This window comes from Fundulus heteroclitus, chromosome 2 (assembly GCF_011125445.2).
Source record: "Fundulus heteroclitus isolate FHET01 chromosome 2, MU-UCD_Fhet_4.1, whole genome shotgun sequence".
Classification (NCBI taxonomy): domain Eukaryota; kingdom Metazoa; phylum Chordata; class Actinopteri; order Cyprinodontiformes; family Fundulidae; genus Fundulus; species Fundulus heteroclitus.
The window spans coordinates 11791951-11805748 of NC_046362.1; the positions used below are offsets into that span (position 1 = coordinate 11791951).

The 13798-nt window shown below is 41.5% G+C and overlaps 1 protein-coding gene across 3 annotated transcripts; it reads left to right on the forward strand.

Moving 5' to 3' along the window:
* Positions 1-30: 30 nt before the first annotated feature.
* nr2c1 (nuclear receptor subfamily 2, group C, member 1) lies at positions 31-13340 on the forward strand. 3 transcript variants are annotated; one of them, XM_012880358.3, is made up of 14 exons: positions 31-145; positions 2937-3071; positions 3226-3459; positions 3604-3682; positions 3792-3971; positions 4060-4210; positions 7623-7719; positions 8415-8599; positions 10167-10320; positions 10420-10541; positions 11668-11810; positions 11954-12091; positions 12189-12294; positions 12449-13340. In XM_012880358.3, the coding sequence occupies exons 2-14, from the start codon at positions 3000-3002 to the stop codon at positions 12618-12620; spliced, it is 1833 nt and encodes a 610-aa protein (XP_012735812.2). In that variant the 5' UTR covers positions 31-145; positions 2937-2999; the 3' UTR covers positions 12621-13340. The 3 variants fall into 3 exon arrangements, with proteins under 3 accessions (XP_012735812.2, XP_012735811.2, XP_036003682.1); XM_012880357.3 differs by having other exon boundaries at positions 78-293; XM_036147789.1 differs by lacking the exon at positions 31-145 and adding an exon at positions 543-625.
* Positions 13341-13798: the final 458 nt, after the last annotated feature.

The following is a 13798-nucleotide window of genomic DNA, read 5'->3' on the forward strand; positions in this document are numbered from 1 at the left end:
GACCGCAGCTACCTTTATGCGCATGCGCGTCAAACCATTTATTGATGAAACGAGGTCACGAACTCTGACCCCCCAACAGCTGCAGAAAACACAATATTATTGCATTTAAAACCAGCCTTTTTCTTACATAGCGGCCTTTCCACAGGTAAGAGGCATTTATTACCGCGTACGTATGCGAGAGTCATGACAGAGCGTCACGCTGCCGGAGAAGCAGGAAGGAAGTTGCCATAAGCCACTAGCTAGCGAGCGGCTAATATAGCTCGCTGTAGTCCGGAGCTCCATTCAGGGTTCAGGTATGTGTATAAACACCTACAAAGTCATACGCTTTCACACTAGCCTCGTGTGACAGTAGCTGGACGCCAGGAGACGCTGACCGAAAGTAATGTTTGATAAGAGCTGGCGGCAGCTAGTTAGCTTAGCGGCGTCGGCTAACAGTGCTAGGGCTACCTCTGGTGCTAGCGCTGCTCCGTAGACTCCTAAAGAGACGGCATCCGTGTCACCTGTACGCGTCATATCGGCGGGCTGGGGTGTTAAACCATCTGCTGTCAGTTTAATCGGACGAAAGGGAGCGAAGAGCCAGAACCAGAGTAACACTGATTCTGCCCGGGTTGTCGCATAAGGAGCGGTATGTGCTGGCATCGCGGGCCTTGAACCCTAGTGTGCTTTAACCCTTCAATGTTGACCTTTCACCGACAGGAAAAGAAATACCTTTATCTTCCGTATAGATTTTAAGTAGCCGGCTGTCAGTGGCATGTGTAAATGTTGTGTGTTACCACTCATCCGGTCATGCTGGACGTTGCTGTGGTGCAGTTTTAGGGAGGTTTTGGCTAACGGTAGCTCGGTTGCTTAGCGCAGGCTTCACATTAGCACGTCTTGACATCCAACATAATAAACGAAGTGGTTGTTTATATTTTCTGACCCAGACCATTGATACAAGCTTGATCACAGATAGATAGATAGATAGATAGATAGATCACGTCGGTGCTTTGCCTTTTTGATTTTGCCTTGAAGAGGTGTGGATGAGATGCTAAAATACGAGTTAAAGGTGGAGGTAAAGTCCGATTGTAAGGTATTTCTACCCCGGAGTCTATTTTTGCTGAGATGATGTTGTCATTGTTTTGGTTTAGCATTTTAATTTATCACGGGGCCTGTTTTTTCTTCTTACTGGACATCAATAAATTACAATACATGTAAAGCATATTTACTTCATTAATTCAAAACTCCATATTTCAAGCGTTTTCTTTTCTTTATTTCTTTTTTGTTTATTTCGTTGATTATGGCTTGCAGCTCATAATAACCCCAAAAATCACTTATTCTTCAATCAATTAGAGTATTACAAAATAAAAATTACAACAAAAATAAAGAAATGCAGGGCTTCTGCAATGTAAGTTCATGTACAGCATAGTAGTAGCATAACTCAGTGTATACATTCAATATTTCAGGACTCTTTTTTTTATAGTCTGTGGCTCTGTTGACCTGTTAAGGAAGCCTAGGTTTGTTTAAATTAGATAAATAAATATTTCCCTATATAGTCCCACAGAGGGGACATTTGTCTCTGCGTTTAACCCGTCCCTTTTGGATCAGTGTGCTGCAACACTGAGTGGCGCACAGGGAGCGGCATGTGGTCGAGGGTCTTGCTCAGGGACGGAGAGTAACGTTTGCAGCCTCTCCAAGACGCAAACGTCCGGCTCCCTAAGCGGGACACCCAAGCATAGTGACACAATGATCATTAAACGGGTATTTGTACCATCTTCTGAAAAGAGATACAGTGCTGTCCTTTTTCACCGTACAGCATGACACTTCCGGCACCGTAATCAACTCAGAAGTGGCTCAAAACAATGAATGGGACACATATTTTGTTCATGGTCTGTTTGTGGTGACTCTTAAAGCTCTTGCTTCAGCCACAATGGACACATTTTGAATCTTCGCCCAAACTCTCGAATGGGATCTGCATTACAGCAGTATGAAGGCTGCGGTTACCCCTGTTCCTCGTGTGCCTTTTCCTTCCACTCAGCTTTCCTTTAAAATACTTGTAAGGCAAGGCAAATTTACTTATATAGCACATTTCAGTACAGAGACAATGCAAAGTGCTTTACATGATTGTAAACTGGACTTTGTGAATAGCCATATTCGTTAGCAGTTACCTTTAGTGGTTTACTCTGCTTTTGTAGGGTGTCAAGGACTGTCTGCTAGACAACTGTTAGAAATGAATTTTCTCTGATATAATAGAAAGTCGCAGGCCATAATATTTCTTTAGTAAAAAGATGTTGGAGTTGATCTTATGTAGTATTCATATATTTTGGGTTTTCGTTTGCTGTAAGCCAGGATGTCAAACTCATTTCTATATTGGGCCACTTTGGCATCATAATGTCATTAAAAGGGCCGGTTGCATGTAGAAGTAGCAACCTTAGGCCCAGTTTATACAATTTATTTGCAAAAAAAGTTGATATTGGTGTGTGTTACACTTTCAACTCTAATCATTCTGCATCACCTTTTCTCTTTTTGGACATTTCTTGGTTGTTTTAATGTGTTGTGGGAAAACTGACATCTAGTGGCAGTATGCTGTTACTACGCGGTAAAAAAAAATTAACATTCGCTACACAAAGCAGTTTCAGACACTTTATGCAATTTTAAAGGATATATGCCTCTACTTTATTACATGCCTTTTTTTGGCTCTTGAGTGCTGGATAAATTGCCTTGACATAGCATAAATTGATATTTACAGCTTACTGACCTTATAAGGTCAGTAAGCTGTAAATATCTTAATCAAATTATTGTCAAAATGTTTGTATCTTTTTAAAAGCTTATTTTTCTGGAGCAGTCTGAGGAACACAAATCTACAGATGTATGAATATCACTGTATAACCGATGAAATAATGGGACTTCAAAGTGAAGCCATGGCTCTAAACGACACTGTGGCGATTTCTGCTGTGCAGGTGTGTATGCCTCATGGGGCACTGATGTGAGGAGCAGCGGATGAAGGCGTACACAGTAGTAGAATGGATGGACAGACTCACAAGATTCAGTTTGTGTCAGCAGACAACAGCATGGCTTTAGGACATCGAATCCAGGTGAATGAGAGGCATACGCACCCTAGAGACGACCATATTGTGATTGAACTGGCTGTAAAGAAACGTGCACAATTCTCTTGCTAATATGTCATCTTTTATGTCTGCATAAAACCATGATATCCCCTCATGTTTTGAATCCCGTTTCCTCTCATAGATCGTAACGGATCAGCAGACGGGGCAGAAGATCCAAATTGTCACAGCACTTGAGCCGTCCTCCCCCGGGAAGCAACAGTTTATCTTGGCGAATGCCGACTACTCCACAGGCGGGAAGGTGATTCTGGCCAAGCAGCAGGGTTCTCCCAACAAGGTGATCCTCGCCTCTTCTGACGGCTCCGGGGTCAACCAGCTGCTTTTTGCGTCCCCTGAACTGGCAGGACAGCAGATCCAGGTAATGCCCGAAGCCCGGTGACTTCTCCCTGATGCGGTTTCTGCAAACCAGCCTCTTAAAGATCGTTCACCTGAAGCACGAGTGCAGTCAGTTTAAACCCACTGCACTGTTTTATTGTATTAAATCACTCATTGTGTTTGTCAGTTTGTGACTGAAGGCTCGGACCAGTCTATCGTCAAGCCCGTGGTAGAGTACTGTGTTGTCTGCGGGGACAAGGCGTCAGGTAGAAAACAACAGTTTACTCAAGCAGTGACATTGTTTTTCTGTAATTCGAACCAAAACGTTTTGTTCTTGTTGTTTTGAGCAAACCCCAACGTTTCCTCGTCTTTCAGGGCGTCATTATGGAGCCGTCAGCTGCGAAGGCTGCAAGGGCTTCTTCAAGCGTAGCATAAGAAAGAACCTGGTGTATACGTGCAGGGGCTCCGGGGAATGTGCCATTAACAAACTACACCGGAACCGCTGCCAGTACTGCCGACTACAGCGCTGTATAGCTCTTGGCATGAAGCAGGACTGTAAGAGACCCCTATGCTACACACACACACCCCTGATAATATGTTAAGACTTCACGTGCCCACTGTCTGAAACTCCTTCATATTCTAGCTGTGCAGTGCGAACGGAAACCCGTTGAAGTCGCCACCAGAGAGAAATCGGTGAATTGCGCGGCCTCCACAGAAAAGATCTACATCCGAAAGAACCTTTGTAGTCCCCTGGCTGCCACGCCCACTTTTGTGTCTGAGAAGGAAACTGCTCGGTACGTGACGTTCATCCATAGATAACACCATGATAATATGTAATTATCTAATATGTAATATGCATGCAATGTTGGTACAGTACTATAGAAGTACAATACAACTTTGTTTAGAAAGCACTTTAAAAACCTCACCGTTGACCAAAGTTGCTGTACACCAATGAAACAAATAAAATACAGAAATGTAAAACTAATTTTAAAAAAATGTATAATAAAAAAAAAACAAGTTCTCAAACTGAGTTAAAAGTCAAGGAGAAATAATGTGTTTTAAGAGAAGATTTAAGAACAGCAACATCTTCCTCTTTGGCTTCGGGACAATGAACAGTGGCGTACCCGCCGACCTGAGTGAGCGTGATGGAGCATACATTTTAATCAGGTCGGACAGATACTGAGGGGCAAGACACTTAGATGAAATAACTTTAAAATCTTGTCTGAAACAAACTGGAAGCCAATGTAGCAATGCCCATACAGGAGTGATATGTTCTTGTTTCTTTATATCAGTTAAATGGCGTGCAGCAGCGTTTTGAACCAGCTGAGCTCAGTTATTTAAAGAGTGGCTCAGCCCAACATAAAGACCATTACAGTAATCTAAACGAGTTGTAATAAAAGTATGAATTCAAATCTCAAGACGATGCCGTGAAAGAAAAGGTTTAACTTTAGCCAATTGTCTCAAATGATAAAATTTGGACTGGATTACAGATTTAATCTGTGGATCAAGTTTAAAATCATTGTCCAGTCTCACACCTTGGTTTGTTGCTGTCTGAGTCAAATAATCTAATAAAGGACCCAAATCAGCATGGACTTTAAAAACATCACTGGGCTGAAATAATACCTCTGTTTTTGTTTTCTTCTTCCTTAAAATGCAAAAAAATTCACAACATCCATGCTTTGATTTTAGCAATACAATCCAGAAAGTGAATTATGGAGTACTGCTTTCCCTGTTTTAGTTGCGAATAAATTTGACATTGATTTGTCATCAGCATAACAATGAGAAGCAGTACTGAGAATTAAGCCAAGAGGAAGTAAATAGAGCGAAAGCAATAAAGGGACGAGTATGAAGCCTTGAGGCACTCCACATGTAAGAGGCGTTACTGATGACTCAACATAACTTAACAGAACACAAAAACTTCTCCCTGTTTAAACCACTCTAGAGAAACACCATAATTAAAGACCCTGAACAGCGCTGACTCTGTGCTAGGATGGGGTTTGAAGCCAGATAGGAATGTTTGAAGAAGACTGAGTTCATTCAAGTATAAAACCAATTGATTAGAATCAATTTTATTCTAGGATTTTTGACACAAGAGGGAGTTTTGAGATGGGTCTAAAATTAGTAATTTCTGTGGAGTCCAGCTTAGGCTTTTTAATCAATGGTGTCACCACTGCATGTTTAAAACTGGCTGGTACTTTTGTCAAACTGCCATTTATGGTATTGGCAGCATAAGGAGCCACAGTAAGAAAAACCTCTCTAAAAAGACATGGTGGATTCGGAACAGTTGGAGATCCGGCAGACTTTAAATGATCCGTAATCTTTTAAAACTTGATTTAAAAAGCAGCAGAATTTGAGCAAGAGACGGAGCGGTCAAAGGGAAGGAGGGCTAATGAGGGCTCTAATGCTCGCAACCTTATTAATAGAAAAGCTCAGGAATTTCTCACACAGTTCAACTGAGGTCTCCAAACCAGCTGATTGTTTAAGACATTAAGAACAGAGTTAACGGTTTTAAAAAGAACACTGGGATTGTTACAATTAGCTGCAATAACGTCTGAGAAACGTCTGTTTGTCGCAGTTTTAACAATTTTTGATAAGAACACCAGCAATCTCTCAATATATGGAGGGACACCTGTAACTCGTCCTTCTTCCATTTCCGCTCAGCTCTCCTGCACTGGCAGCATGGGTGGCATCATTTATCCAAGGCTCAGGCCTGTGTTTAGAGGGTCTTACTTTTAACGGAGCCACTGAGTCAAAATAAGATATAAAAAAAAAGCCTCAATATCTGAGTGAATGCCCAAGGAATCACTGGGGCAGGTCACCGTGCAGAAGGCTGCAGAGGACTGAGCAACAGAGGAGTTTATAACCCACCGGGGCTGCGCTGGAGCGGGAGCTTTGTCTGAATGTCAGACTAACACGTCAAACACAACAGGCAAAGGGTCTGAAAGCGCAGCGTCACAAGTTTCCAAATTAAAAACGTTTAAACCATGAGTTAAAACAAGATCTAAAGTGTGGCCACATTCCTGAGTTGGCCCAGACACAAACTGAACAAAATTAAATGAATCAATAAGATGTAAAAATCCTTTGGCCAACGGTTTATCAGGACAGCACACAGAAATAATAAAGTCTCCACCTATTAAAACGCGATCATATTTAGGCAGAACCCCTGCCAAAAAATCTGCAAAGTCATCACGTCTCGGAGAGCTGAAGTAAGTGCAGCTCAGTGGCGACAGTTCACGGAAAACACTAGTCTCACCGAAGGTCATTCATGTTTCGGTTATTAATAGAAAATCCAGCCTGCTGGAGGCGAAAAAGTCCTTTTAGAATAAAGATTTTGTCGGCTGGGGATCTGCCGGTCACCAGAGCTGCTTTAACAATAACTGGAGCTGGGGTGTTCTCCATGCGAGTGGCCTGGTTAAGTAGCTGCAAGTTAGAATGATTCACTCCACACTCGCCAAGACGGCGAGAGGAGAGACAGCGGGCCAGTTGCCCCTCTTCTCATCCAACCACAGGAATCAAGGCAGAAAAGATGGGATCCAAAGAATGAAATAAAGCAATGGTAAGTCTTAAAGTCTCCAGATGGAGCTACTGGAGAATACAGCAAACAGGCTTTAAGTCTCACCGCTGCGTTTCCCTCGCCGTCTGCGCACAGGTAGGCCGGCATGTTGGGTAGAAACGGACTTTCCTGCCCAAGCAGACAGAAGTTAAATAAACCGCGTTGAAGATTAAGGAGGGTTTGACGATTATACACCAGTCGAGAGTTGGTACTTGGAGCAACAAATGTACATGGCAACAAAAAAAACAGGCAAAGTCTGCAGAGACCGACAAGCCAGAACCACCGGGACGGCCATCTTGTCAAATATTGTCTCAAAACAATGAATTCATTTGCTGATGAGTTCCAGTTTGCAGATCTATAACTGTGGTATTTCCTTAGACATAATTAAAGGTTTAATTTAAACAAAAATAATAGCAGAACATAATCGAAACACCCTAATATTATGCTGGTCAGTAGCTGTTAATTACCCAGTCTGACTTTAATAACCAGGGATCAGATATGTTAGCAGCTTTCTAACTAATATATATATATAGGCAAATGTTATTTTTAAATGTAACAGTTATGTTTGTTAGAGTTTGTTGGCCCTTTAAATAAAGCAAATATGTTTTATTTGTTATTTCTTTAACAGTTGTCTAATAATAAATATCTTTCAGATCCACAAGTATGCTTGAGTCTAGCATGTTGCTCAACATCCAGCAGCCCTTCCCTAAGCTGGAAAACACCATCCTGATTCCAGCCTCTCCTGATAAGGTAACATTCAGTTTGTAACGCACCCTGCAGTCTGGGAAAGTTTAGCAATTGAAAACAGTATTTATTAAAAAAAAAAGTGTTTTCTTACTGTCTAAACCAGGAGCTGGGAGAACATGAGGCTCTTCTAGTCGTGTGTGTGACCCATAGCAACTTGACTGATCTGTCAAGGTTCTCATTATAACTGTAGTTTGCTGTTTATTTATTTATTTTTATATCCAGTAAGGACAATTTACACACATTTGCAGTTCAAGCCATCTTTATTGCAGTTACTATAACCAATCCACTAGGGGGAGCGCAGTAAAATCACTACATGACACGAGAAGTCTTTATTGCTTGTTGACAATTCACACATGTATGCCGTAACACTGCCGCCCTTCCCCGCCACAATGAGAAATAAACAGCAAAAAAACATTCGCAGCCTTGAGTTTTCTTCCACTGAGACATACCCATCCATTTTGAAGCTAAAATTGCCAGATTGAGTCACAATTAAAGTCTCGATTAGTTGTTTTTTTGTAATTTTTCTTGCTTTTTTTCCCCTCCATAGTAATATCTGTAGTAATTATATGGGTAACTTTTCTATTTATTAAAAATAGATGGATTCAGAAAAGTTGAATCTGGACACTTGTGGAATTGTGATAAGCGTAAACCTTGTAGGAAAAATATTTTTTGGGTTACAGGTTTGCTTTTCCCCACAGGATGATCTATCCCAAGGAGATCTTGGGACACTGGCAAACGTGGTGACGTCACTTGCCCACCTTAACAAGACCAGGGAGCTGAGTGAGAGCGGGAACGACGCGATGGAAGCTGAAACGGTCAGCAACGGCGACGACTCAATGACAGACGTCCGAGGAGACGATCAAACTGCAAGCGATATCACTAGGTGGGATTTGTCATCAGGAATTGGAAGGCTTTGATATCGACTATTTGTTGTGTTTGTATGCAGTGTCCGAAATTAACTTCCTGATTCACCGGCCAAGTTGGCCGGTAGATGTAAAAATCAACCGGCCAGGTATATTTTTTACCGGCCAAAATATGAATCCTCACCAGACCTCAATTTTTATAAAAATCAAGAGTGATATTATGTTACTTTTCGGGGGCGTGGCTGACTGGACCCTGGAAGAGAAATCTTTGTTTCCTGACTTTGATAAAAAAAAATATTGTAGTTGATTATATGAATTATCAGATTCACATCCAAGCAATAAAAAACACTACAGATTATCATTATTCTATCCATGTAGGTGAATGAGGCGTTTCATTAAGCCTATACATCCCAACATTTTCCCTCAGCTGCAACACTTTAAGGACGCAGGGTTCACGCTGCGTCTTTACGCTGATCCAGCTGCTGGATTTTACCCTGGTGCGCTGCACGCGAGGAATAAACAGTGGGGAAATGCATAAATAAAGACTCTAAAGGGCTCCTTTAGGGAGGAGATAAGAAATAATTGGTCTGAGCTGCAGCCCCCGATGTTACAAGTTCCTTAAAATGACCCTGTGCGCACCTAAATTACATGTAACGTAATTTTGCGCACCTGAGTTCAAGTGCAAGGCACCACGCTCACCAAAGCACCACTGGTTCTGTGTCGTTAAAAACCAGAGCATGAAATACAGTTACTGACTCTCCTATTGACTTTAATTGGGACGAGTGGAAGGATATTAAACGCAGTGATTCACGTTTTGAAGGCTGGCCGCTGATAAAAGCACCTGGAGGGAGTGGAGTGGAGTGGAGTGGGGGGGGGGGGGGTGCTGCAATAAGAGCGGCGAAGTGCAAAACCGTAGCGCACGTAGTTAAAAAAATGCAGAATAAATAAGAACGAAACTTATAAACAGGCTAATTGGCGTTTTAGACTGCATCTGGTTAGCAGATCTGTTTTCTGATCCAGCGTGCAGCCATGACTGGTTCTGAATGTGAAAGAAGCTGAACCAGCTCCGTAGAAGGCGGGTCAAGACTGAGCTCTGGATAGACAGCTGTGAACGGATCATCCGTAACCCAGATGGGTTTTGTTATTTTTATGTTGTTTTTATTTTATTTGGTACAAACATTTACTCGCCATGTGGCAGCTAGGCCTCTGAAATTCACTCGCCAAACGGGAAATTTACTCTCATTTGGCGACTGGCGAGTGTTAATTTCGGACCCTGTTTGTATGACTGCGTGTATAGAGCCGAGTTCTCTAGAAGCACAAGAAGGAAACCCAAGGGCTGTTTTTTAATTTTTCTCTTGGAGCTTTAATTGAATTTTTTTTCCAGGGCCATGTGGTTTCTGACTCCAGTCATATGGACGTAATTAGATTTACCCATAGTCAATCAGAAAAAGGTTCCATCTTGTGTTGAAGGGGCGACTCCAGTGCTCTTGTTTGTATGATAAATTCCCATCAGCTAAATATAGGAATAAAAACATTTATGTTTTAACATAAGGCCTTTTTATCTATCTATTTGTTTTTTATGTCCAGAGCTTTTGACACGCTGGCCAAAGTCCTACACCCCGATGATGGCTCGGTAGCGGAGTCTTTAGAAACCACGATGCAGCTGATGTCAGGGGACCAGTCGGGCCCTGTGCTGGAGCTGGATGGGCCTCTGCTTTCTGAGAGCCATATCCCTTTCAAGGTTAAAGCAGACACAAATGTATTCCAGGCTTTAGTTCTAAGATCAACCCAGTCTTTTAAAGTTTTACTTTATGCTGCAAAAAAAATAATTTCTCCCCAGCTTATGATGCCATTGCCTGTACCGGAGTACCTCAATGTCAACTACATCTGTGAGTCGGCGTCCCGGCTACTTTTTCTCTCTATGCACTGGGCACGCTCCATACCTGCCTTTCAAGCCTTGGGGTAAGAGGCTTTCTTTGCCTCCACTTTATTTTAATAGCATCCTTAATATACAGGACTGTCTCAGAAAATTAGACTATTGTGATAAAGTTCTTTATTTTATGTAATGCAATTAAAAAACATGAACTGTCATACATGTTGGATTCATTACAAATCAACTGAAATATCGCAAGCCTTTTATTGTTTTAATATCGCCGATTATGGCTTACAGCTTAAGAAACCCAAATATCCTATCTCAAAATATAAGAATATCGTGAAAAAGTATACTAGTAGGCTATTCAACTAAACACTTGAATCGTCTAATTAACTTGAAACACACTCAGCTTGGTTCAGTAAACTAAATCACAAGTATGGTAGTGGTTAAGAGACGACATCAGATTCTCACAGTAACTGGTGTACTGACCATGGCATTACTGTCCTTGATTGGCCTGCCAATTCCCCTGACCTGAACCCCATAGAGAATTTGTGGGGTATTGTGATGAAGAAGCTGAAAGACACCAGACCCAACAATGCAAATGAGCTAAAGGCCGCTAGTGAAGCATCCTGGGCATCCATAACACCTCAGCAATGCCACAGGCTGATTGCCTCCATGCCACGCCGCATTGATGCAGTAATCTGTGCAAAAGGATTCCCAACCAAGTATTGAGTGCATTAACGGACATTTTCAAATGTTTGATTTTGTTTTGCTGTCATAATTTTTTTTTTTTTTACTTGGTCTGAGGAAATATTCTAATATTTTGAGATAGGATTTTTGAGTTTTCTTCAGCTGTACGCCATAATCAGCGATATTAAAACAATAAAAGGCTTGCGATATTTCAGTTGATTTGTAATGAATCCAGAATGTATGACATTTCATGTTTTTTAATTGCATTACAGAAAATAAAGAACTTTATCACAATATTCTAATTTTCTGAGACAGTCCTGTAGAGTGGTAGTTTATTGAACTTGAATTGTTTTATTTTGTCAAATTTAAACCTCAAGCATACCTGAATGTATTTTAATGGGATTTTGCAATGTGACGTGGGAGAGCTGAGGGGTGGTGATACTTAAGCACTGCAGCTCAACAACGCATGTGTCTGCTGTGCCCACGGTTTACTAAACGAACAGCGTTGACTTGTTTGTTTCACAGGGGTGAAGACAATGACATTAACTTGATGAAAGCCTGCTGGAATGAACTGTTTGCCCTGGGCCTGGCACAGTGCTCCAACGTTATGAATGTTGGTACCATCCTAAGTGCTATTATCAACCATCTGCAGACCAGCTTACAGGAAGGTAGGAGGGCTCTGCCACTGGCTGCAAGCACCCGTTAATGGACTGTGATGGGAAACAGTTTGACTGTGCTGATTTTATTTCTTTCTTTTTGCATTTTTCCCACTGGTGAGCGTCTGCTAAAGTTTTCCGTTTCTCCTATTTAGAGAAGCTGTCCCCAGACAGAGGAAAAGTAGTAATGGAGCACATCTGGAGGATGCAGGAGTTCTGTAACAGCATGTCCAAGTTGGCTCCAGACTCTTATGAATACGCCTACCTCAAAGCTATTGCCCTCTTTAGCCCTGGTGTGTGGAAACAAGTTTATTGAAAGCGTTTTTTTTTTTAAAGCATGTTTAGTATGCGTGGTGTTCTTACTTTGTGTGTGCTTGGTTTTTGGCCTAGATCACCCTGGCATTGATAACATCCAGCAGATTGAGATGTTCCAGGAAAAGGCCTACACGGAGCTGCAGGACTACGTTACAAGGACATACCCAGAAGATTCTTATCGGTTCGTACCACCTGAAGCTAACAGTGCTGCTAAAGCGGCGGCGCGCCACGGCAGACTTGCTCTTTAAAGTAGGACAGATTGATGATGTTGCCACAGATGCGCTCGCTTCATGTTTTTTTAGATCTGTGTCTCCTTTATGCCCCATTACTCCCAGGTTATCCAAGCTGTTGGTGCGTCTTCCGGCCCTCAGGCTAATAAGCGCAGCTGTCACGGAGGAGCTGTTTTTCGCCGGGCTCATCGGCAACGTGCAGATTGACAGCATCATCCCTTACATCCTCAAAATGGAGTCCACTGATTATAACAGCCAAACAGTCTCTGGTGTCTGACAAACTGTGCCATTTCTTTTTCTTTTTTACACCCCCCCTTAAAAGCAATATTTGGATTACGAAAGGTCGACAAAGCATTCAGAGAACTGATCAATCCGGTTTTTGAATGAGCATAACAAACTAGATCCATGACTCATGATCCGTTTTAAACTGTTTTCTCTCTTAGCTTCTCTCCTCCTCCTGCCTTCTCTGTCAGCCGAGCTCAGCTCGCTAATAGGACAACCTCCAGAAGCATTGAGAATTCAATTCTTAAGGCCTGCATAGCAGATTTAGCTTTTTATTGTATAGTATTTTATGCTTCATACCCTTTAAGCCTGTGTTTTTCTGAAAAACTCATTTGTATTTTTGAATAACTCAGTATGTTTTCTTTTTGTTTTTTTTGTATTCATTACTTCTCTGACATGGCCATACTTTTTTTCTTATGTTCGCGTTATTATGAGAAAAGAAAATGTGAAATGAATTAGTGAGACGCTATCATTAAAGGTTACCACCTTTATGGCTTATTAGTTTGCTAATCCAACAGATTGGCAGCATCACATGTGTAATACTTGTCATCAAGTGGATCTGAAGTAACTGTATATATATTTATATATAAAAAGGCACCAAAAAAAAAAAAGCTATACACGCAGCATTTGGTAATTTGTGTATTCTGTCATTTTGGACAAAGAAATGTTGGACAGAGATGGTCATGTCATTTGAAATAAAAACCTCTTTCAGTCATGTTTTTGAGCAGTTTCCACAATCAAGCTTCAATTCTAGTTTCCAGGAGCTGAATAATTGTTAACTTAACACTTTGAATGCTCTTAAATTGAACTGACTACTGCAAAGATGGCAATATTTGGCTTCTTAATAAGCAGCATACGGGCTAGAAGGGCTGCATTGTTATGTGAATGTTATAGTTGCATATATACACTGTTTTTGATATTTGATTAGAGAAACTGTTTTGGCAAGAAAACCGAGAGAAAGAAGAGTGATCACAGAGACTAGGTTGGTTAGAGGAAGGCTCAAGGTGAGGCTTTAAGATCAAAATAATACTCCATTCCAGCTGTCAAGCATGGTGGAGATGGCACCATGCTGAGGGTCTGTTTATGGAAAGATGAAGAGGACTTTCTCTAAAAGTTTTCCACTGCACCTAATAATATGTGTGACACAGCAGGGTGTTCTAGCAGGACCCTCAT